The sequence below is a fragment of the Oreochromis aureus genome, linkage group 18, assembly GCF_013358895.1.
Source record: "Oreochromis aureus strain Israel breed Guangdong linkage group 18, ZZ_aureus, whole genome shotgun sequence".
In the NCBI taxonomy this organism is placed as follows: Eukaryota; Metazoa; Chordata; class Actinopteri; order Cichliformes; family Cichlidae; genus Oreochromis; species Oreochromis aureus.
In genome coordinates, this window is record NC_052959.1 from 23131193 (window position 1) to 23157793 (window position 26601).

Below are 26601 nucleotides of genomic sequence, written 5' to 3' on the forward strand. Positions count from 1 at the left end.
TTGGAGACGCATTCATGTTGACAGACAGATACTGAAAAAGGACAGAAAAAAAGTCTGCTTCAAACAAAACGAAAGAAGCAAAAGTGAAAATGGCCAACCTTCGGGCTGAACTGTAGACGGATGAAGTGCTTTGACGGGGGTGAGTGATGGAATGAAACGACACAAAGTGAAGAGGAAGACAACAGAGTGAAACAGAAAGGTGTTTCAGTTGACACAGCAGAGGTTAGAAACATGAAACAGAGATCCAACGTAATGCACCAGGGAAAGAAACTCACTTTTAAATCTTACTTAATATTTTTTTACTGTTTGTACACACTCAAAGTAGTAAAGTGTGGAGTCTTTGAATTCTTATTTGATTATTTTAGACTCAAGCTTAACATCCCGGTTATTGTAACAGTGTGATACTATCAATTTGATGTCATTACCCCACCCCACTTCTGCACAGGGGATGCTAGATATGCTCCAGTGCCTTCGTAAAAGTCTTCATTAAGTGACCTGAATTGATTAGCTTTCCTCCTCGACACACAAATATACACAAATAGAGCAACATAAGGACACTTTGGTGAAAGAAATGTTGTGCATTGTGCAAAGTTGCGCTGCATTTTTACGAAAAATGACCTGAGAATGCAGAGAGAAACATAGATTATTGTACTGGCTTCAGTGCTGCAAAAAACAAGACTAAAAGCCATCAACTTTTACTTCTCAGTATCAACAAAGGGTCCTCGACGAATAAACCTTTGATTGAGCACATTCAGAGGCATGTAGGTGTGGCTTATTAAGTGCCATGCAACCTCAGAAATAAAAAGGCACTAACTGGTCTGAAAGCAGCGCTCACCTTTAACAGTAACCTGAGCTGTGGCTTCAATCATGCCCAGAGAAGAAATGGCCACGCATGTGTAGTTAGTCGATTTGCGAATGTTAGTGACCTCCAGCACATTGCGTCCCAGTGGCATGTCTTCTTCCTTGGTTAGCTCCTCATCAGGCGTGGTCCACTTGACGTAGGGCATCGGTGAGCCCACTGCCACGCACGTCAGGTTGACGCTGCCGCCCGGCATCACTTCCTGATTGGTGGGTGGAATGGAGAATCTGGGTGGGACTCTTCGCACTAAGGCAATGAAGAGAAGAAGAAAGCGACAGGAGTCAATAGGTAGGAGATGTAAGGTGAGTATTATTCTTTTTGTTAGTGAGAATGATCGTGCCCTATACAACACCACAAGGCTAAAAGCTAACTGAGAAAAGCTAACAGAATGCAGGGATGATCGCTTTTGTCCAAATGTGCAGGCGAGCACAATGGGAATAATAGGACTGTCACAAAATGCCTCTGGAAATTCAGAAGAAATCTTTGAGGGGGTGTTTTATCCTCTTGCCTACAAAAGGGAATATAATCAAAATAGCCCAGTTTTTGCTGGAGACTGTGTCTGGCCCTCTTTTGTCAGAGTGTCAAGCGGTGGCGAGAGTTGCATCATTGAGAGACCCTGTGGAGATGCTATTGTTTGATTTCTCCTCTCGCTGCCTCTCTCCGGCTCCTTATGCTCAGCCCGTCTTTCTCTCGCTCTCTCTCGCTGTCTCTCTTTGTGCGGTTCTGATATGCAGATAGGCTGACATTAAAAAGGGGTTCCCATGGAGACAAGAAGGGCCCGTTGACGTCGCTAGGGACAAGGCAAACACCAGTGCAGAGGCTCCATGCAATACTGAAAAGCTAGCCCAGAATAAACAGGCAACCAGGATTTACATATGACTTGTTTTCTATTTAAATGAAGATGCGCGAGAATGCATCCCATATTTAAACATTTTAGATCTTTTTTTGGTAACTTTTGGCAACTGCAACAAAGTTTTTCACTTCACATGAATGCCTGACAGCGCTATGTGAACATCCATCAGTGTCAGACCTGTTACATTTATGACATGCAAGAATATCAATATAGTGCATGCGAAGAGTAAGGAGGGAGAGCTCTGACTTCTTTAACCTTCAATACAGCAAAGGCGAAGCTTGGCCAAATATTAGGTCACCACAACGGATGCATTATTACTGTCCCATTACTGCTGGATGTATGTTTTTAAAGACAACAGCATGAAACTATCCCTGCAGAATTCATACTGCTTGTTTCCCCCTAATACACTACAATATCGCTGTGTCTCTCTGGAAAAAAAAAAGCCCTTGACTGTAATTGCTCTTTTGCACCGGTCTACATGAAAATGGATTTTCAAATATGAGTCTCCCTCCACCTTCCCTTTCCCCCCCACCCTTCACCCCTCCCTCCCCGATCTAATTTGAACCGGAACGTCGTTACAGCCATGCTTGTTATTCCCCTCATTATGTGGTGAAATGGAAAAACACAAAAGCACCTTTTGAGATTCCAGTCAGGAAAAAGGCTGGTTCTCTGGACTGCACTATAATAAGGGGGACCTGGTTCATATTCATCTGAATTTTCCCATAATAATTCAGGTGCTGTATTTAGACCTTCTGCTGTTTTAATCAACAGAATCGTCTGGGGCTAAACTACTTTGCTCAATACCACAAAAATATTAATATTCCTGGTCTGAGGCACAAAAAGAAAAGAAATCACAGATGCGTTTTCCTGATAACACCGGGAAGACTGAAGAGGTCATTTAAGCTTCAGCACAATATACAATCAAATATTAGATGACAGTTTAATATTCATAAAGTTAGCCAAGGATATCGGTCAACTTTACAGAGTTAATAAATTTTTGGAGGAGGAAGAAATTAGCTTAAAAACTTCCACAAATGAGTACATCTGATATCAGGGGATATTGGGAATATGGATGATGACATGCAGAGACTGGACAGGCTGAGTGTTGCCAGGGTGGGAACTGGATGGGTACGACATTCTCAAGCAAAGCAAGCACGGAAGCTGAGCAAAGATATGGAATAGGATAGCGAGTCTGAGTATGCTGGAGGGAACAGGATAAAGGAGGAACTTTGCACCATTTTCTCACATTAATGACCGAAGATCTGATTTCCAGCATCGCTAATTTGCAACACCTTTGAGAAAGAAGCGTCAGCATCCCATTCATGCTGGTGGCCACCTGTGTCTTCCCACACAACTGCAACGCCCTCGAAGTGCAGCAATTTTTTTCTTCATATGCTTATGAAAAGGAGAAACCTGAGAGGAGCATGCCTAATGTAAAACCATTAAGCTCAAAGTATCTGTTATTCTTTCATCACTCCATAGACTAAACAGTGCTAAGAGCAGTCTGTCAGTGGGGTCTGCGTATATTGAACACTTAATGTTGTGAATAATTCATGGCGTGCGGTTAAGTTTGGAGAGGTGCTGTGGAACAAAATGACTAGAGGGCAGGTAATTGTTATCGATTCCCCCGAAGCCGCTCTCCTGTTGAGAGCGGTTTTGGAGAGATGGGCTCCGGGACTCTATCAAAACCACAAAATAAGCGCCGTCTCCACTCCTGCCTGCCTGCTTGCTGGATACCTATAAATTTAACTGCCTTGACAAAGTGCCCAAGGATAGCAGAACCTGTTCAGTCAATCAATATCTGGCACACACTGGCACAGATTCAGCAGGCTCTCTGGGCTTCCTGGCAGCAGCACCGGGCTACCATGATGGCTGATCATCCCCCCTGTCAGCACACTGCCAGCTCATTCTTATATATCCTACAGGTCAGCTCTTTGCACATCAGCGTTTTGCAAATGGTGCGCGAGGAGAGACCATTTCCAAAATATTACCTGGGTTGTGGACAAAGCGAATATAATCATTCATTGATTTTTACGATTTTTTTCAGCCTGTAAACATGCGACCGAAAGTCATAAAATCATTTTCACACCAAGCTATACATATCTATATATATGTAACACGTTAAGCATATAGGGCTTTCTGCAAGAGTACACATAAGGTATTTCTTGGAGTTACACATCATTACCTTTTTCCAAACACGTGTTCTGGGGAAATGTCTCATTATGCTAACATGTGTCTGTCAAATCTGTCAGTCTCTGGGTGGAGGATGCCCATGGTAGTAAAACAGACATAATCCCCTGAGAATGCCTTTGTCAGTTCTGATACCCATGTCCCTCAGTGGGAGAGCAGAGGGGTTTCTGCCTAAATACCTGACAAATCCGGTTGCCACCTGAATACCAGAGTAATCCATCACACACCACTGATGGGCCTACAGAGGCGGATGGAAAGGCTGAGGGTTAAAGCAGCTATAGCTTTTGGTGGAAGCATTGGACAGGGACAATATGGGTGTGGAGGGGAGAGTGAATAGCAACGTAACACAACACAACAGACATTTAATAATGAGTTAAGCTAGCTGCTCAGGACTCCTTTGTATGTTTTGGCAAGACTAATCGAAACAAGGTTTTGGGGAGCGGCAAGGGAAGGCATGCAAGAACTATACACAGATACATGCAAACAACTCGACAACACACGTTTGGAGTTCGGGGGATTAGGGGGAGCTATTTTTAAATGGTTTTTTTTTGAGTGTATTCACAGAGGGGTTGGGGTTGACCTCACCTAAAGTCTGCTTCAGACTAAAGGGAAGGGACAAAAGTGAAAATGACCAACCTTCACGCTGATCTGTATGCGGATGAAGTGATTTGATGAAGGTGAGCGATGGAATGAAAAGACACAAAGTGAAGAGGAAGACAGAGTGAAACAGGCCAGTGTTTCAGTTGACACAGCGGAGGTTAGGAACATGAAACAGAGATCCAACATAATGCACTAGGGAGAGAAACTCGCTTTTAAAACTCACTAAATGTTTTTTTTTCTACTGTGTAGAGACTTATTTGACTATTTTAGACTCTAGTTTAACATCCCAGTTATCATAACAGTGTGATATTGTTAAATTTATCTCATTATCCACCCCTCCTTTGCATAAGGGATGCTAGATATGCTCCAGTGCCTTCGTAAAAGTCTTCATAAAGTGACCCGAATTAATTAGTTTGCAAGTTTCCCTCCTTGACACACAAAAATACACATACATAGAGCAGCATGAAGATACTTTGGTGAAAGAAAAGCCCTGCTGCAGCACTTTATCCTCTGTGACATATTGATATGTCACATGGATATATGAAGGAGTGCCAGCAGACAGAAGCTGACATCCCTCCTCCGTTGTGGGATAAGCGCTTGACAAATGAGCGCTCATGCACAATCACAGCACGCTCTCGATTCTGCCCACGTTGATGGAGTCCTCCTTCGGAGGAGGGTCACAAAAAAAAAAAAAAAAATAGGGCGCACACGCACTCGCACACCTCCAACCACGCACACAGTCCTAAAGGATGAGAAGTGAAAGGACATAAATAGATATGCAGACATGAAGGGGAAAAACAATCCACGAGCAGACCTCCTCATCCACAAAACCACCTTCTCCTTCAGTCTCACAGTCCCCGCCCACACACAAATATGAGGACATCACTCTCTGTTGGCTGTAAAATGTCAAGACAAGGGTGGTGACGGCAGCATGTTGTGTACCTGCAGACAGGAATCGGATCGGGCGGCGGCGACGAGTGGAAAAAGCACAAACACATTTGTAGACAAACCCATAACAAGCACATTTAATGCGAGTCTGACAGCAGAGAGTGTGCGCTTGTGGGCGGGTGTTGGAAGGGTGTTGATAGAGAATAATAGCATTCTTCCTCTTACAGTAGTCCTTTTATATTTCACGTCCGAGCAGCACTAACTTTATTGGCATTTCAAGACTACAAATGATCTCGTGACGCACGGCAGATAAAATTTTGAGAAGTGGCTAAATTTGATCAAGTGACAGATTCCTATTTTCTAATTAACTTAGTGAAAAGTCAGAGTGAAGACATATCTCAGCACTTAATTTCCATTTATTTACTCATCCTAGTGAAGGCTGAGAATAACAGTTTTATAGCTTTGTAAAGTGTTTGGCTGACAGCAATCCTCAAAACAGCCAAAATCTCCCCTCGTCTCTGAGAATTATATAAACTAGAACAACAGGAAAGGAGGAGAGGCAGGTCAAAGTGCACTCGTCTGAAGTCCCATATGTTTTAAACTCAATCTAGCAGCCCGGTGATAGCATAGCCCCAGGTCTCATCTCCTCGTTCTTGCAGCGGTAACAAAGATGGTGAAAACATGGCTTGAGCCTTTGTTCTCTATCCCAGACGAGTACACTTTTAAAAGGTTACGGTTGGTTTGATTTCTATCTCTCCACTGGTGTGGTGAGGCTGGCGGAAAAAGTTGGTGTTAAGGCCAATGGGTTGACAGCTACCTGGGTGGTGTTACAGAGTAGCTGGGCCTGGGGGTCTTGCTGGCGCCACAGCACACAACTACTGTAATTACCTCTGAGGGGGGAAAAAAGGCAGCGTCTGCACCTGTGACAGACAAGTCCTGATTAATAGACAAGACTTACATCCCTTCCTCGCCTTTGCTGTTTGGCTGACTACCTCTCCCTGTCAAGCTTTAAGATCTAAACCTTGTGTTCAGTGTTCAGTCTGTAAATTTGATTCCTCTCTTATCCTTGAGGAGGATTTTACCAATTCCTCTGATCCAGCAGGATGTTTCTGCTGCTGCAAAAGCGGTTATCTTGGAAAAATTGGTGCTAAATATTAGTAGAGGATAGCTGAGTGACAATGAAATTTGTTTAAAAGTTCATTTAAACTCCCCAAACTGGTTTGATTATGTTTTTTTGGTGTGGAGTAGATGGAAAACAGTGGACACTAATTCACTTATTTTATCCCAGTGGATAAAAGAGAGACAGCGGAATCACTCATCCGTAAATGAGCCTCTATGATACACTACTGTGTGCTTTTAACAAAATTATGAAATGAGAGCCAAGCGTGTCTTTTTCTTACCATAACACTTTCACTCCCTCCCTCCCTCCTCCAGCTTTTCTGTTCCATGTACATCAAACATGGTGGTGATATCTGCAGGGGCTGACCCGCACTACTCTCTCCCCTATACCAGCTTTTTCCAGTATGGGTGCAACGCTGCCCTCGCCTTGCATTAGTCTGCTCACGGAGACACCGCAACAAAAACAAACCCTGAAACTCCAGACTCATCCATGCCTTTAAGAGCTCTGGGTTATGCGGGGGGGAATAATGGAGCCTTTCGATACAGTCAAAATAAAAAAGAAAGGAGGCCTGGCATCAGTGCCAGCAGAGGAAATGGCTTCAATGCAGCTGTTTTCACAGAGGCTGCACCTGGTGGAGTTTGCAGCCAAACAGGAGGTTGAGGTTAGTGCAGCTCATTGGTAAGGAAGGAATGGCATGGCGAGGATAATGCTGAGAGAATTGCTTAAAGGAGATACACAGGCAGAGAGAGTGGGCATAAATGCGGTAAATGAGAATTACACAACAGTTAAAGGTACTGGAAGCGTTTTTCGCTCATCTTGGCTGATTGGAAGTCTCCTCCTGTTGAAGGTCAACTGAGCTAAGCTGGAAATTGCTCAATTCATTAATAAGAATTTAACAATCAATAATGAGATGTAATTTGTCCCATTTTGTCAGAGGCAACTAAGGTTGGATGAGAGGAAGGAAGTTGTCAATAAAACACACTCTGCACATTCCCACACAGCAGGGCTTAAATCATATCGTGGCTCGACGAGGCATTTAAGGCGAGGCACTTTAAAGGCTTGCGTGGTTTCTTGAGATAACGGAATGATTTTAATGATTGATTAACTCCACGATTGAGAGAGACATTTGACTTTACCTCGTACGTAGAGATTGGCAGGAGCAGAGTAACGGGTCCCGGCACTGTTCATGGCGACACATTCATATTTCCCCTGGTCCGACTCCTCGCTGTTCTCAATTTGCAGGGCTCCTGCATAGAGGATTAGCAAATTTAGCTGTCTTGACAGTTGTGGAATAGGACACATTACTTGGCATGAAACCACAGCAGATATCTGTACAGTGACTTGCTAGAAACTCTGCAGACAACTAGTTTAAGCCAGTTCATGCTCAGACACGGACACAGATCTGTCAAGAAAATACTTACGGCAACACAAGCACAGAGCAGATCTGGCAAGTTTATGACAAAAAATGCTCTTTCTCTTCGTTGTGTTAAAAACGTGGCTCTGGGTCAATATTCATTTGAATAACATGTCAAAAGCATCACGGTCTAATTAGGTTTTCTGCTTTGGGAAATAACTGACAAACCAAAGAGATTACACGATAAAGGATTATTCTCGGCCAAGTTATGCCGAATGGACTCGACATGTACATGCACAATCACGCTGCTGTTAGGACATTATATAAACAATTTAACTTTTGTGACATTCTGTCAAAATACATAAATAAGTGCAACCACATTTCTCCAGAAAGAAGGCGTCTTTTCGTCACTCATTGTTGAGTACACATTAAGCAGTGACCTCATTACTGACCATGTCCCACTGAAAGAAGAAGCTCCAGCTGCCAGATGGCTTAGATTAGTATTCATAATCCTGAGTGGCTCCATTTATCAAAGACTAACATCTTGTTCCTAACAAAGCATAAAATCCCAGGAGACCAGTCTTACTTAGGTCATTCTGACACACCAGAGCTCTTATCTGAGAAGTTGAGAAAGAGCAACAGCACACTTACCTGACCCACCTGATTTCAAATACACTACAAACAAAGCTAATTCTCTCACAGGTATACAAGTGAGTGATAAAACTTATCACATCTCCAAGCAGCATGGCAGTAGGACGAACGGCGGCCAACCACCATGCAGTTTGAAAGTGACAAAAATACTCAGCATAAGATGACGTCAGGATACATTTTTCACATCATGCAGTATGAGATGAATGTAGCAAACAGGTTCACCACCAACCATAGAGGACTCGACTCCAGACAAGACCCCAAAAACAAAAGGAAAAAAAGAAAAGAAGTGGAGTGGGACAGGGACATGTGACAATATCGCCTCAGATCTCATGACAACACATCCCTCCAAGGTGTTTACTCTGCTTGCTGAGCTCATCGCTGTCTGATTCAGCACTGACATGTACCTGCATACTAATGCAGATGTCACAAATCTGTCAATCTGCCTGCTCTACCATGGGAGAAAACAGCCTGAGTACTACAGCAATGTAGAAGGTTATTGCTATCACAGTTGTCAAACTGCAACACTAAACCCCATTCAAGAACTTCCAAGCGCTAGAACACTTGTGGATTTCCTACAAGGTCATCTCACTGGGTACAAACTACCTAAGGGGCAACGTGGCGGCCGTAACATAACCCCAGCTCCTAAATAGTTAAACATCTAATTGAATATGGGTTTTATTAGGACAAACAGACACACAGAGACTCTGAAATGTATTCAGCTTGCCCCAAAATATCAACTATTGCTGTTCTTAAAGGGAAAATCATGCTTTCAGTTGGAAGATTTCCATAAAAAGGGGTTGAAGCTTCCATCTTAACAAATCTCGAGCAGGAATTTTGCTCCTATGCTAGCATGTGTGTGGGGGGGTGGGGGGGGTGGGGTGCATAGGCTGTATGCAAATGCAGCCATTTCAGTTCACATTGAGTCTGCACTGAGGAGACAGGTAAATCCTCTTGTGGCGATGGTGGCCTTTAGTTGAAAATGCGACTCCTCACCCTTTTTTGCTGAAAAGCCACGAGAGAGGCAGAAGCCAAGAGATGTTTGTTTCTCTGAAATAATGCTTGTGTGCGTTTCCTCGCGTGTTGTTCATTCTTAACAGTATGGGGAGGGCCTTCAAAAGGCTCATTTACAAGACAACACATTGGACTTCATTTCTATGCTCATGGCATCCGGGTTGGTGATCATTTGTTTGTCAAGGAGCAGACAACAGACAGAACATTTTGGGAAGAGATGAGGGCAGAAGTGGGTTGGCAACAACAGCACTGATGAAGTTGGTGATGTCGGTGGCGTAGGGGAGAAAACAGAGATCTGATGTGGGCGTGGGGGAATGGCGTGGATGTGATATTTTCCAATACACTTTCCATCATTCTTACCTCTAATTGGTGTACCACCTAGGTGGGAGTAATTTCGATGCAAACAAGGTTGAGAGATTAGTTAGTAATCCACTTACAACAGTGGTAGGAAAAAAACATGGCTTCTGACAGGCCACATATAAAAAGAGAAAACAACCTGATAAAGAGTAGAAGCCACTTAAAAGTAATGCAACTGAATTCAGTGCACTTCATTAATGCTGTGAGGCAAGGGTAAATTTTGGACTGCCCATTGAAAGAAAAAAAAAACTGCAGTTTTTCAGAAGGATCCCTTCTGTTAAGCAAATATTTGAAATGCTCCTACAAAAGCTACAACCACATTTACCCTTGCTTTACAGCAGGATTATAAAAGGATGAATTTGAAGGTGATATATTAATTAAGCTTTCAGATTTAAGATGGCCCCCACTCTGCAGTTAGTAAAAATGGGCAAGAGCATTTAGTGAAAGTCATAGACAGTAAACAGAATGACAGCAAGAAGTATCGAGATCAGAGGTATTAAACTGAAAGGAAGTTAGTATCTCTATAGAGCGAATGAATTGGATGGTGTGAAAAAGATAAAGAATAAATGTGGCTGCGCGCTCAATAAAAAAATCGAGCTTGTGTGATGCAATAGAAGTGGGTCTTTCTTTTCTGTTAAAGTGTGACAGCAAATTAATGCGCTTTTTTTCCCGCCGTTGCAAAATTGGCCTCATTTCAGGTCACAGGCAGTAATGTAAATCCTGATAGAGCAGCAGATGTCAAGAAAAGGCTAGCGAATAAAAAGGATTGTTAGTCCGAGGGCATTACACATCAGCACATTTTCAGGCACTTTCAATATACGCGAGGAAGAAAACTAATTAAAAGTTTGCTCTTAGAAGTAGAAACGTTTTTTATAAAGGTTTGTGCACAATTTAAACGTTGCACTAAAATGTTATCAAACAATTAAGGAGTTTTGTTAGTATCTAATTTGTAGGCATTTGTATTTAATTTGGGTTATTTTGGTGCAGCGCGGCCAAGAGCCAGCGTGGATAAGCGAACATGCATGAGTGCCCCGGCTTCTGCTGTGCAGCTCTAATGCCAGTCTTTTTCTGGAGTAGCTCTCATATTTAATCCCTGAGTCCTCAGACCTACAGCCAGGCCTCATGCCTCATAACCTGCTTTTAGACATGCGCTCCTTTCTATTAATGCAGTGGTTTATGAACATATAGGCTTCTATATGAATGGATGTCCTGTCCTGGTGCAGTGTGTATCACTTTTAACATAGCACACAAGTCTGAGCTGCATGCGGGAGATTAAAGCCTGCGCTTGAGGGGCAGGGACATCTCTCTCATGTTACTGTGCTGTCCAGAACTCGCACACAGACTCTGCTCTTAGCAGAGACATAACTAAATCTCCAAAAGTGTAATTATACTTAAGTATGCTCTATGTTGAAGTAACAAGTCTTTTCGTATGGAAAATACTGTGGCTCTTTTATCGTTCTTGTGAGGAGCGACGTACTATATGTCTGGATGACAGACAGATACTTTTGGTCGAGAGGTGATTGCACAGGTCACCTGGTTGGACGCAACCTATCTCGGTTCGACTCAGACTGCAATCACTCTCAAACAGGCTGGAGAGGATTTGCAATTAATCACCATCTAATCTATAAATGCAGACAGATTGCCAACACGCTGCAATCAGTCATAGTCAGTCTGCACTGATGAGTGCAACTCGTCTGTTCCATCAAATAATGAAACTTCAAATTGAGCTAAGATTTACAGCAAAAAGCATGTCTTACTTTGTGATGTGTGTGCAAATAGCTGCCACTAAGAGTGTTTATTTATTATTTATTTTAAAGGTAGAGAGATTGTGAGTTGATGCACAGTGATTTTGGTCTAAAACCACTGTTTTTCCTGGTTTAAATGTAGCCCTGATGAAGGCATCTAGTATGCAAAGATTGGTGCAAAACCTTTGCCATCTGGCCCAGGCCAGAGAACATGTCTTCAGTGATTAACAGAGCAACTACAGTGAGTGAAGAGCATTCACAAAGTCGAATCCTAGAAAATGCACCACTGGTTGGCCGTACTGTGACCCAGCTGCATGTTTAACAAAGAATTAAGGAATGTTTAATGTGATGAAAATAATTTTTCTGTATTTTAAAAGGTTACAGGAGCATTCATCGCTGTCGAGCATCCTAGATTAAGACACGAACACCATTCCAACTCCTGAGGTACTTTCAAAGTGACTGCTGTGCTGTTGTGAGGAATAAAATTCTGTAAGAACTCAGCCAAGTAATCAAGGTGACAATGACAAGTTCAATAACACTTTCATGTCCTTTGTGATGAAAGTGAATACATGAAATCATATCAGAACAAAGGCTGTTTGGGTTTTTTTGTTTGTATTTTTCAAAATCTCCTCATGTCTAACATGATTTATGTGTGTTGGTATGCAGAGCTGCCTTTGCTACATTATCAGTATGCCATAAAGTAAAACTTTAAAGGTAATAAATCAGATCAAATAAAACTGTACCTGAGCGAAGTTGTTTGATGCGCCCGTTACTGCTGCTGATATCCACAGGAAGCATGTCCTTGAACCATGAGATCTCTGGGTCTGGGTTTCCACTGGCAGCACACAACATTGTGGCAGTTCTGGTCTTTTCGACCACCTTTAGCTGGGGGCCCATATCGATGGTGGGAAAGCCATGAGGGACCTGGTTCTCTGAAAATGAGCAAAAAGGCAGATTTTAATATAACCACAAACGCTAAGAGCACCAAACTTAGATAGACACTAGACAGAGAAAAAGAAAGATGTTGAGAAAAATATTCGGAGAAAATATATTTCCAGCTGTTGCGAGAGGAGTTGAGTGCAACAAAGCTGTCGAGCTGGCAAGGCCAGAGAAGAGGTTGAAATCGAGCAAATAAATTTCAGGTGCTGCAGGCCTCAGAGTAATCAGACCACACGCAGCCACAAAAACATTGTGCAAGAGCAGGCGATACTACTGGGTAACACTAGATCTGGTACTGATTTGGATTAGATTGGAAATATGAATGCTGTTTGCGATTGATTATCATAGCGACTTATTACCCAACACAAGGAGTCTGAGGTCTAGACAGAATCTGCCTCTGGGTACCCATGCATAGATGAGCTGCCTATTTGAATAATCCAACTCATCATAATGGATGTAAGAGCATGACAACAAGTAAAATATAATCCCTAAACCAAAATTTGGGATCCACAAAAAAAGCTTGACACATGGGATTCAAATGTCACAAAGCATACAGTCCCTACCATCCTGTTCTGTTTAGAGTGTTGGGGGGCTGGAGCGTATCTGTGCTACCATAGGGCGAGAGGCGTTGTACACCCTGGACAGGTAACCAATCAGACGCAGGGCTAACACAGAGACAGACAACTTTTCACACTCACATTCACACCCGTCTACCACTGAAAATTAAAACTTGCAGTATGCATATGTGGCATTCTAGTCATGTGAGTCAATAGCCATTTTTTCCCCTAGCAGCCACTTGTTCACCATCCCAATCTTTAATAAAAAACTGTGTTCTAGCTCAGATGCTTTCAACCTCATAATAAATCCAAATTTAACCTCAGGACAGCAACAGTAAAGAAGAAACATGATAGCCCTTGAGAGGTCTTATTATCAGCTTGCACTTGAACCGGTAATTTATTTTATCTGTCTCCCCATATGTAAATGTGTCGTGGGGCCACAGTGTTAAGTTGAAGTAAGTGCTAATGACTGTAACTTACCTTTGGTTCACCATGAAAAGATTTTAAACTGCAGGCTGTGTAACAATAAGCAAAAAGGCTGCTTTATGGGGAAAAAAACATTAATAGAAGAAGCTGGGAAATATATTGTCCGGACAGGAACTCTCTGCAATTATCTGTGCACATGGTCACTCCAGCTCACCTCGGGTTAGAGGCAGGTGAACCCTCTGCACAAGGTCGTGCTGACTGAATATTTTACAACACCTGTGGATTTTTTTTTTGTTGTTGTTTTATTTTAAAGAATGACAGAAAATCTCAAGGCTGTCCATCATTCGAACAGATCAGAACACAGACAGTGGCTTGACTGTAACATTGAATAATTCACTTGTAACACTATACACAGTGCTGGCAGCGTTGGCGGCTTGTGTCTTTCATAAAATTACAATAAACACGCACTCCAGAAACCTCCATGAAGATTTCTTGGCAGCTCCTTCTGCATGAGGTTTAGCTCCTTGTGCAGAAGAAGCTGTAAAGTCAATGAAGTCCCACTTTCAGAGACCTCTGACTGTAAAACTGACTTTAATGACTCGGGAAATTTCAGGTGGAGGGTTCAGCCTTCAGGATAAAATACAAGTTGGAAAAAAAAACAAACTTGTGTGTCAAGGACAGAGACGTAAAGTGGAAAAAAAAGATTGTTTGTCTAACAGCAAACATTGACGAGTTTCATTATGCCCAAGGAAGCAGCCAGATTATGTCCACTTCGTTCATAATTTGTCTGTATAGATACGATAAATCCTCTGTTTTAGTGCCTTTGCTGTTAATGCAGGGAAAGAAAATCACTCATCTGTTTCTCGGGATGGTGATACTTTTTTGTGTATTAGTAATTGTGACTGAGTTATTCCTAACAACATGATGCCATTAAATATCTCTCATGATCACTAATCCAGGGTGACCCAGCCTTGGATAAGTGGAAGAAAATGGATAGATGGATAAAAATCACATTATTGTGGATTTGTCTATGACCCTGTAACTCGAAAAGACAGGAAATGAGAACGTTTTAATGGAAAAAACAGAATGATCTGCTACAAAATCATTAGATGCAGGGTGTCTGGGATAAACATATTTAATCTTTAACCACTGGAATAGTCACATATGTAAGACTGTGACAGTAAATATATACCAGCATCAATAAAAAAGCCTGACTTCTTTCCAAACTTGTGATTAATGGATCATCAAAGAAAAACACATTTTATTTAGATCATCTAAGGACTATGTATCACTGATCAAATGCAAGGATTTGTATGAGAAATGATGTCACAAACAAAATAAATGCCATTTTTAATATATAGAACCCGTGCAGCAAGTAGGCTGCATATGCCTCTACTTGCCTCGTCTGAGTCAAAAATCCATATGTAAACCTATATGACGAGCATTAACATGACCACAGGTTTTTTTTAATCTATCCCTGAGCAGAGCAGTTGTTCCTTCTTTCACCCTTGTTTTTGGCTTGTAGCCCAAATTGTCTCATATTCAGATGTAGTTGACAGATCTCTGCAAGGCCTCTTATCGTTGTGGCAAGGCTTACTTCCTGTCTAACGATTTAGAATCAGTTTTCAGACATCCCAACCGAAACCTCTACAAAAGAGGATACCTCTATGAAACACACAAATACAGCACAATGAAATACCACTGCACCGTTTGTCACTGTATGAATAATGGTAAGAGTATTGTTGTACCCCGTGTTCCTTTGTGGTTTGTTCTCACTAACCTTCAAAGAGAAAGAAAAGGAGCCAAAGACAGGAAGTGAATAAGGCCGAAAAAATGCCTGGTAGAAAAAAAACCTACATAATGTTGAAGCTGCAGTAATTTTTGATATAAGTAAAGGATTCATTCAGTAGAGTTAAAAGTTGATAACTGACCCCAACCCCCGATTACTCAGAGAAAACCACTAATTAGGTTAAACGTGCAGGACTCTGAACTCCAGTCTGACCTTAGAATACGCTCATAATGGATCATCTGAGAGGAAATCCCTTTGCGCCTGCTCCCGTGGGTGCACTCACTAGCCAGTAGGTGTGGGTTGTGGTGGTTGTGTTCAGGACAGCAGGTTGTACTTAAGGACTACATTAGAGGCAACGCTTGGGCAGTGATGGAGCAACACTTTTCCACAATGAATTTTCTCTAAGTCTAAGTAAAAACATTTCAGAGATTTAATGGAATTGAATAACATCTTCGGTTTGTTGCTAATGATTAATCATTACACACAATCACACAAGGTGGAATACGCCCCAAAAAACAAAATAAAAAATAGAAAAAAATCAATATACGGCCTGCCCATCATCCACCCCTGATTTCCAGTGTTCATGAATCATGCAGTGCCAGCTGTTTGTGCATGTAGCACATGCTCAGACCCCCTGGTGTCACTCAGCCTCAGCCAGAAAATTGTGGCTTCTCTCTACACACTGAAAACCAACTGATTCACTGAGACGTGACACTGCAGTTACAATTAAAGATTCTTGGAAAATTATAAAATGAAATTTGATGCATTTCTTTGACATATTTCTTAAAAAACATTCATCCAGCCACATTAAAGTGGCTGCCTTACTTGGAGGAAATTTATCTCTGTTATTATACACACATAACTACAGAACTATGCCTTTCACATGGGAAACTGGCATAATAAATGACAGTGCCCACCCACCCAACTCTGTGGAATTGCTGCCTATAGAATATTTATGATTAACACTATTGGCAAACGTTACTGGACTGTGAAAAATAAACACCATTGGCAAAACTGGTCGAAAGACCCCAAAGGAGTTCTTACATGATTCAGCGACTCTGTCGTTTCAGGAAGCACAAACGGGGAATAATTTAAAAGCTTCTGCAAAGCCTATAGATTAATGTGTCTCTGATTTATGCTTAATGTTTGCATTGCAAGGGAAAGTGCACTGATGTGGAAATTTCTACATGGTAAACTATTAAATGCTACACTGTTCAGAGTGCACATATAGAATATGCTTTAAATACGAAGCACCGCTCGGCTTTTGTGTTGCTTCTGCAACGTGTCCTAAATGGGAGCAGGAAATATCCCAAGTTAGTTAGAAGACGGTAACACGGCTCTTTTTAATGACCAACCACAGCAGGCTTTGCTTGCTATATAAATTGTGCTTATAGGAGCACGAAGGACAACTGAATGGTTTTAAAAGCAACAGCAATAAAGGTGATGCAAAATTCGAAGCCACATGTGCAACGTTTTTCCTAAGAAAGGAGGCGAAACATCTGATCTCTTTTGATAAATTTAAACTGCATGTCCCATATGTTATTGGACTATTGGACAAAAACTGATGACTGTCTTTCCTTTTAACTTCTGCAGGAGCACAAGCTTAAGATCACAGAGAATTGATTATTTAAAAAAAAAAAATCACTATCATTTATGCATAGTACATCTGCGTAAGAATAAATGTCAAAAGACTTTAAAGCACAGTTAAGCTGATTAAAGCTGTTCGTTGTAAAATCCCCGCAACTTTAGAAAATGCCTTGTAAAAGCTAATAACAGTTAGTTATTTCAACTTACTTTAAACATAATGCTCACTGTGAAAAGGTGAAATTTCTCCAGCGGCTCTAAAAGCATTCAGCCTACATCTTACATAAAAAGCTGGCTATGTCCTTGCCTTTTGGCAAAAAAGAATAATTGAAACTCCTTTCTATGCGCTCATCAAAGATCATATCAAGCTATTGGATAAGATTTGAGCCCTGTCTGTCTATTTCTATTATTGCAACTCCTGCAGCTGGCCTTGTCTGCCAACTTGTCATCCTGAGAAGACAAAGACATGCCTTTGTTCAGTCCTCTTTAATTTGGAGGAAAAAGAAACGAGATGGGGAAATTTGGAGAGAAACCAATGAAACAGTGCAGTCGTTGCAGGTTGATGTTTGTAAAGATAGAGGGAATTTTTAATAAAAAGCCTCTCTTATGCTGAAGTGTTATTCCTCAAGAAAAGCTTGATTTTTCTTGTCTAGTCTATGCAAGAAAATATGAGCAAGGCAAAAATCCTGTGATAATGTCATCCAGGCGTTCAGTACTGCAGCAAAAAAAATAAATAAATAAAAAAAAGAATACTAAGATCATGAGCTCCACTTGTAAGGAGATTAATGTGTTCTACTTTTTTAATCTAACTACTGCATTGGTAATTTATTCAGTTTGTATGCAGACTTAACAATCTGCAATCACGCATGCTGGGTACAAACCTTTATTCTACCACTGATCTAATATAGTGCTGCATACTGAAGAGCTTTAAAACCGGTGGTATTTACTGGAACTTTTGTTTCACTTGCAAAGTGTTTCTGTGACAGAGTTAACAACAAAAACCAGTAGAAACGCCCTGGATTTGCAATGAGTAAGGCCAGAGGCGGCGTCAGACGGGCACAAGATGCAAATCTAGGTACGCGTGAACAGGTTCTTCCATGTTGTGATAATAAATAGGACCATTGTTCTCTCAACAGCAGTTTATCACGCACAGAGTCATACTGCAATGTGAGCAGCTTAGCGGATGAACTTAGTCCGCAGTGGTTATCGCAGCGCAGTAAAAACAGAATGGGCAGAAGGGGAACACTTAATGTGGTTTTGTGATCGTACTGCTCAATTAGAATAGCAGTGGGAGCTTTGATTATACACAAAAGGCAAGGAGAAACACTGGAAAAATAATTTATTAAGAGAAGAGGCACTGCTACTATGTTAATTAGTCAAATTAAGAAAACTGTAATCATAAACCCTTGTGTCGAGGAGGAATGTCTCTGCGACAACCATAGGCAGGTGAAGTAAGATTTAGACGAGAGATGAGGAGGAAAAAAACTAAAAAGGGACTGGGGAAAGGAGGAGAAGAGGAGGGAGCAGGGCAGGGTTGCATGCCAACCTCCTGCCAGCTCCAATTACCAGTGCGAGTGGAGCGTGGCAGCTAGGGCGATGGGTCTAATCAGAGCCCTGCTGAAAGAGACCCATCCCTGTCCTCTTGTCCCACTGGGAGGCTGCTGGAGCTCAATCCCGCACTAACGTCAGCCAGCGTTTTTCCCACAACCAAAACATACTAATCTCAATGGGGGAAAACACTCCAGACACCCCACTTCCTTTGTAAGAGGGGAGCCCTGACATAGTGGCACAAGATACAAGACTTGCCTGCCTCATTTCCATCTCTGTACGCCCTGGTATCTTCCTCCGTACAGCACTAAGGACACGATGGTGGAGAAATACGATGTGCTGGATTACATAAGAGAGAGGCCCGTTTGGAAAGAATATACAGTTATCAAAAACGTGATCGGGGATTACGTCTCTCGTGCACTGTATGAATAGTTAATCAAGTGGAGCATAATTGTTTGCCTTAATAAAGTAAGGTTAAAAAGTGCGCCTTTCCAAAGGTGCTCGTTTCATAGATCTGAGCCCGTCTCGTCTCAAAAAAGAAATCTAAGACTTTATGATCTCCACATGTGCCTGTTTGCCAAGTGATGGATGACAACAATTAAAGGTGATGTCTGCTTTGATAGTGTGAACCAAAAGACCACAGTGGCAGCCACACAGCCACTTGCCTCATGAAATATTACTGCTCTAAAATCTACCCTTTCTGAGCATACATCACTGCTCTGCCTTTACAGAGAACACAAAGGCCATTTTAGCTTTTTCTTTTTCAGTGTTCAAATTTGTAGCTTTTAACTCTTAAGTGACGGCTAAATGTCTGACAAAGGCATCTATTTTAAAATATTATTTGTTTGACATGAGCACTACAACCATTATCATCTCAATGTTTCCACTTCTTTCCTTAATTGTTCACCTTTCTGGCAGCCCAACCTGTGGGTGAAACTAAATATAGTGCGGAGACTGTTGTCGATGTCTCAACTAGTCTTGAGTCAATTTGGCACCGAAAGGCAGATGAGCAGTCGGCAGAAACAAAGCACATGGCCTCCAGCTGTTTCCAGCCAAGAACATCAACAGACACGAGACAGACATTTGCATCTGCCTCAGACATGGAAGTGTGAGAGAGGTGTCAGCGCCAGCAGAAGGTACAAACAGAAAGCCAAACAAGCGCGAGTTCAGCCGAAAGAGCTCTGTGGATAGCAGGATGCAGATAATGTTTTTAAGTCCACCGTGAAAACATAAAACTGCAAACGTAATGGCGGTCACACGCTCTGCTGGAAAGTAGTAATGGGCAGAAATCTGGAGATAGCAGCATTTTAAGTTACAGTAACAACACACTCCCACAGCTGTTGCTTATTAACATCGCCTGCTGTTTAGTAGACTTTGACCTTGTATGTGATAGGAATGGGAGTGTGAAATATGGTGACAAACAGGCAGTGACTAATTTGTAGCTACTCTTGTTCTTTTGACTTGCAAAATGACACAATGTCAGGGTACAGGTTTTTCTCACATGTTGTGCCGCGAAGGGCATGTGAGCAGGGCTTTCCTGCTCTTCAGAGGAATACTAGCTGGCAGAGCTCCCACTATCGAGGTCTCCTCGGTAGGGATGGTACGGCACACCCCAACATCAAAGGAGGCCATTGATGTAATACTGTTGTAATGACATGAAAATGGTGAAAATCTCAATGGAAAAGAATGGAAAAAACAAAACAAAGAAAACAGGATGCAAAGTATAACCAAACAATTCTTTTTTACAGATGGATGGTGTGTTTAGTGACGCTGTGGTTCATTACATGACAACTAGACTGACAGATAAGTCAGTTTACTAGATTTGTTACTATAGTTGTACTCTGAGGGGTGGGAAATCCACACAAAGTGCACTGAAATATCCATTGAAATCCACACGTTGTCAAGCCAGTTGGCTCTAGTAAGCTATCTCTTACACCAGGTGTTATGGCAGTTGCTATGGCGATAGCAGCGCATCAAACAAACGGTCCCTTAGGACATGTGAGCTGCATGACAGACACACCTGCATTCAACGGACCATCACAAAAATACAGCCATAACAAAAACACCGCAAGCGCGGTTGCTAATGCACGCTAACACACTACACGCTAGTAGTAGTACATCACTGCGCAGTTATTCTCCTGTTTATCCAACTGTACTCGAAGTAAAGAGACGGTAATGCATGCCGTGACCTTTGAAATAATACACTTTTTTGTCTGGCTGAGCAGAACATTTGGCCTTACTTCCTCGCCTACAGGCAGATAATCAATAACAGTCATCTAATTCCCCCCAAACTCCTTCCACTCCTTCCTTCCCTCCCTCTCTTTTGATCATCTCTCTCTCCACTTCCCTATTTATCTCTACTTCTCCCTCTTTCTCCCATCTGATATCATACTTCCACTGTCGTCAGTATGATCTACGGCCCTGCCAGATGCCCCGTGCCTGTTATTTATGCTGCGGCGCACCAGTTAGTACATCACCCTGGCCTCTGACCCATTACTGCAACCCAAGGGTGGTCTTCTGATTTCACATGGTTATGCTGACCGAGTCACCTTCTGGGACAAGCACTGCTGCACAGAATCACATCCTCCATTAACTGTGCTATACGAGTAGCACAGCTGTAGGCTTTCATTTTGATATTACAGCTCTTCCTCTTGCCTTGTGGTCCTACTAACAGGAGTTTGATTGAAGACCCTTGAGATTATGGTATTACAGACTACACGGTTTGTGGTTTACTACTTATTTTAATGTAACTGCCTCTAAGATGGAAAAACCTGAGGGCTCGTGGTAAATGTCTGCAGTAATGCGATGCGGCTAATAAGACAGGCTATTCCTCCAGGTGTCACGGGAAAGAAAAACAAGGACAGGATCAAAAATCAGAAAGCGTGACGGTTAATGAAATCGCTGTACAAAAAGAAGCAGTGCAACGGTTTGCAAATAAATGAATTAATTGATCCTCTCCACTCCTCAAATTAATCATCGGCAGAGCTTTATTGTGGCATGTTTAGTGTAATTATCGCAGATAGGAATGGCTTTTATGAGTTCTGAGAAAGGCAGTGGATGTAGTGGAATGTGGCAGGTTCTGTTAATTAAATCCTCACTGACTGGGCTCCTGTGACAGCCTTTACTTATTCTCTCACTCAGAGATAATGAATAATACACAGAGTCTGTGAGTCAATGTCGACAGCTTCAACATTGATTATGTAGAGGTTTGCAGAAGTGCTCAAAAATGAGGCGCCACTATAGTTCACCTGGTTGAGCAGGCGACCCATATGCCGTAAGCCTCGGTTCGAGTCCGATACCATCTGTGCGTCATTCTCCTCCACCCTCTCCCTGCTTTCCTGTCAGTTCTCCACATCATCCCGTCTCATAAACGTTAAAAAGGCAAAAATGTATTTTTTAAAGCGCTTAAAAACATCACACTGCGGCACAACCCGTTAACCGCTAACCACAGCAGATGAAAAACTGCAGCAATTTTAATCGTCAACAGCAGAGAAGAACCAAGACAAACATGACCTTCCGCTGCAAGCGGTTTGACAGCTGGTAACAGTTCTGCAGATGCCCAGTTTTCCTGAAGATAGCAGTGTTTTAAAGCCAATTAGATTCACACATTTTCATGCCTAGACCATTCCTTGTAGCTGGTTTAAACACCAGCCTCGACACCATCAGGAAATACCAAGTCAACGATAAGGTAAAAACATAAGTTTACCTCAGGAATCATTAAATAACATGTTAAGCTCTTCTTATTACTTGCCGTGAACATGCCCTAACACTGAGCGCTACAGCAGGCACACCTATAACTGCGCACGCATGTTCAGTGATCCGTTCCTTGCAAAACAGGTTAAAAATATAGACAGAGATGTAATGCATGCAAAACCAATGGAGCCTTTGACAGCAGCAAGCAGACCAATAAACTACAACCTTGAAAAACACAGCTTAGAAGCATAGAGGGAAATGGGACTATGCCAAAATGGGACTATTCCTCTTAAACATGGGGAAAACGTGAAGCCTAAAGCCAGCCTATAAGGCTGATAGTGAGTCAAGCCCTTCGCCTCTGCCTTGTGTGGCCCAGTGGATAAGCCAAGAGGGCTCGGTGTGTAAATGTGTGAGGAAAAGGGGTCAGGGTGAAAGGACTCCCATTAGCCAGCTCATTGAATGTAGGTATTAGACCCCCTGACAAGCAGTCAGCCCATCCATCCATAGCCAGTCAGGGCCTGGGGAGATGCTGACTCATTGGCTTACAGAGCTATACGGTGGGCCTGGCTCTTGGTACACGCAGTGGTAGAGACCCAGGACGGGGTTAGTAAGTTAAAGGAAAGAAAAACATCAGGTTAGTCTTTAAACATTTTTTTGTAACTTTTTTGATGGACTGTATTGTTTCATTGTTATTTCGATAGAGAATACAGAAACACACATTAGCACAAAATGCAGTTCTTGCAAAAGAACTAAAAAAGTTACATCATACACTGTATGGTACACTGTACTAAATAAATAAGAAGGCAAAACATTTAGACCCACCACTGAAAATGGATGTACTTCAACGCAACACTCCCAACAATGTGGGCTAAAAAAAGACCATAAAAGTAAATCAATTTTCAAGGTTTTTATATTAGATTGTTACTCGTTTTCCATTCTAGAAGGATTCTCCTTTTTTCCCCTGGTGTCTGTGTGTTGTCTAATCATTGGTTTTGCATGACTCACAGACAGACAAAGACAGACACAAGCAGCTTCCACTGTCACCAACATCAAAGCGTTTGGATGACACCATTTATACTAAAGCAATCAACAAAATATACAATTATGAAGTAGGAATTGTTATATGAAATATTTGTTAGAAATCTAAGAAATCAAAAGCAATTCAGCTCCAAGGTCGACACAATGTCAATAAACCACATGTAACCATTTCAGCCTATATCTAATTTACAATTTATAGAGCTACGCTTTCTCCCTGACAAGGAGAGGATATTAAATACAGCAGAGATCTTTATTAACTTTATTAGAAAAACAACAACACAGAATGCCAACAAGCTTGGCTGAGATTTTGAACTTTTGCCAAGCATAAAACACTTTTTTTTTTTTTTTACTAAAGCACAAAGATCAGCATAAAGCAATGAGTAAATTGGTTTGATGCAAAATGACGCTATAGGTGTTTGCAGGGCTCAGAGCTCTTGGGTATAAGTACCTATTAACTTGAATTTGACCCTTCAAATATCAATTTGATACAGGGGCACATTTGTGAGTGACAGTTTTCATCAACCTTTGTTTATATTCAGAGAGACTCCCTATATTTCTAGATAAATGTTAGTCTCACATTTTTGATGTGTGACTTTTTCCCTACGTTTTTTTAAAAAACTGGTTTAGCTTGAGATATGACACTACAATAGAAACTAAAAAATGCTTATATGTATATTCTAGTAATCCAGTAAAGGAAGCAGGCTGAATGTATGCATCGGGGTGGGAAATTACCCAATTCACTAAGGCTGTGGTCCCACAAACAAATTTTCAGGAAAGTCTGTAATTGAATGATAAAGGCCAGCTGCAGCTGTTTGTGGCAGATATTTAATAAAGGATGACAATTCACAGATATCCCTGTCTGTTCTTGACAATACCCAGACGTAAACGGATGTTCATGTCTTGTCACATCTCCAATATCTTCTGAAATCCAGGGGAAAATGTCCAGATGAGAAGTGCAATCCGTCCTGACAATCATGAAAGGCCATAACTTCATGTTTAATACAGTGACAGATTACAGCTGTGGTCTCATGGCAGCAGCCAGATGCAACAAAGTTTCAATGTATAAGCTATGATACAAGAAAACAGAGCACTATGCAACCCAGTGTGGCAGCAAATGAACAAATACTGCGAAATTAATGATGTTTTATGAGTTTTGTTTCCAGTCTGGTGTCTATACACATATCATACTATGAGATGGTCCTGTTTTTTTCCTCAGTGTCATCTCTAGAGAAGTATTTATTGCACGGCAGTGTTATGATTACCGTGTCCACCTTGTATAGTTATCTACACAAGAGACAAAAATCATTATATCGGTCATTCCGGCTTTAAGCCAAGAGAAACGGAGCTTTGATGCCTGCATTTGTTTAGCCGATTTCTTTTTCCTGCTTTCTTGAGCTTAGAAGTTGAGCAAATGCGTTCTTTGGGAGAAACTGCAAAGCTCACATGTACTGAAACACGCTTTGAAATGAGATAAATTCATCCATCATTAGCCTTTTCTTAACATCTTTCACGATGTCAAAGTTTTTTAGCTGCGCGCTTGAAGTTGTGAAGTAAATTAGAGAAATGTAAATTCGCTCTAGAGTCATTAGGCCAGTCTGCAGCTGTGTTTTGGGGTTTTAACACAAATTGATATGCTTTCTATGCTGAAGAAAGTGGTGGGAAGTAGACAAAAGCTGTAATGAAGCAGGTAACATTTAAAGACCAGGTGAAATTCACTTAACTGCACAACAAAAAAAACAAAAAAAAAAACACACAAAAATGGTGCAATAACAACATCGTTTTGGTAGTAATAAATGCCTGACTTGTCTGGTTCTCCATGCTATCCTCTGCCACCTTTCTCTCTCTATATCCCCTAAGGGCATAGACAAGATCAGTAATGATGGTGCAGACATACCAGACATTGCAGATACAGCTTGCCAAAAGCACAGAGCAATTGATGGACAAGTACAGATGATTAAAGGCTGCCTCAAAGCAAAAATGACTCCATCCAGATGTCTTGCATGTAACATAAAATATTGAGTCCAGCATCAAACAAATTTCATGGAATAGACCGATTAATCAATGTCGATTTAATTGGTACATCCAATGTATATACAACAAGACTGAAGATAGTAACTTTTTTGGGGTGGGATTTTCAGAAATCTGCAATGATTGATCACACAAACAGATGGTAATTCTTAAAATTCTTGCAAACCTATAAATCTGTACCAGTTCATCAGCTGTATTCCTGTACACCGGACAAACAAGGCTGGCTGAGGAAAATGGGGATGTGGTAGTAGATGTGTAGCTTCTTCTTAATTTTCCTCTTAAACAACAAGCACCATAAACATGTTTTAACTCTAAAAATCGACTTGTCCTACTTATAATCTCCAAGTCCTTGGAAGCAAGGGTGCAAGGATGCAGATTGGGTGGCCAGGAGAGTGACTCCACCCCGCCATATTGTGCAAGTCCTTGGGAGAAGCATGCATAGACAGATGCAGTTTGTTTCTGTCAGACTGGATATGATCTATGATGCTGGGCCTCCAGCCAGCAGATGGTGGGAGAAATTAAATCTGTGACACAGACTGTCACAGTGGACCACAAGAATACATCGGACGCATGTGTGTGTGTTGCGTGTGTGCGCATGTATGATTGGGTAGGTGACGATGGGAGACACCTGTAGGTCCGTGTGAGTGGGAGCATGTCCCTGGACGATTTTGTGTGCATGCAGGTCTGTGCTACTGTCTTTTTTCGTCTTATGGTATGCAATATTAAATATGAACTAACTACTCACCCTGTTGAAGAAGGCAGGCAGATAACACTTTAAATGGTAGGAGAAACCCACCAGTAACGGAAAAAAAGAGAATCGCAGAGAGTCGAGAAGTAATGTGGGAAATAGCAGTTACACAAAACTGCTTTATTTTGGTCATTGTGGGTGATCTGAATAGCGAAGGAAAGGAGAGTATTAAGTTGTTGGAGGAGCAGGGTTCGGTATTAAAATCATTCCGATATAGCTTCTGTATGTATTTATCTTGCCCGGGAAGAGGCGCAATGAGATTTCTATGCTGTTTATCCAGTCAGGTTTGTTGTCCGCACTTGCCTGGCTCCTGAGATATTTATTACTGGCATTGTGTCGCAGTCATTTTCTGCCTCTGCACAAGGGACTATAATGCATGGCAAGCAAATAAAGCTTTTTCTAACCAGTGAGTCCGTAATTTGTTTACTGCCACCGAACACAGAAGCACTAAATGCAGTCAACGCAGTAAACCTGGGACACTGTACTGAATTATACTTTCTAAATTCTGTGCGCAAAAAACAGATGAGTTTTCAACACTGCTGTATAATTATGGTCTCCTTTCTCCATCTTAAGATTAGAGAGGCATAAAATTGACTCAAAGGGCAAAACTCTATTAATATTAC

At 41.7% G+C, this 26601-nt stretch overlaps 1 protein-coding gene across 10 annotated transcripts in view; it reads right to left on the bottom strand.

The window, feature by feature from the left end:
* Positions 1 to 26601, bottom strand: part of LOC116313396 (receptor-type tyrosine-protein phosphatase F) — a 160155-nt gene that overhangs the window by 54451 nt on the left and 79103 nt on the right. For 9 of the 10 annotated variants that reach the window (XM_039602216.1, XM_039602222.1, XM_039602224.1 and 6 more), the window contains exons 5-7: positions 12372 to 12560; positions 7647 to 7757; positions 836 to 1105 (exon numbers count right to left, since the gene is read on the bottom strand). In XM_039602216.1, the coding sequence (XP_039458150.1) occupies positions 836 to 1105; positions 7647 to 7757; positions 12372 to 12560 (570 nt within the window). Of the gene's footprint in view, positions 1 to 835; positions 1106 to 1474; positions 1560 to 7646; positions 7758 to 12371; positions 12561 to 26601 lie in introns of those variants that run through there. The other variant, XM_039602221.1, reaches the window with a different exon arrangement.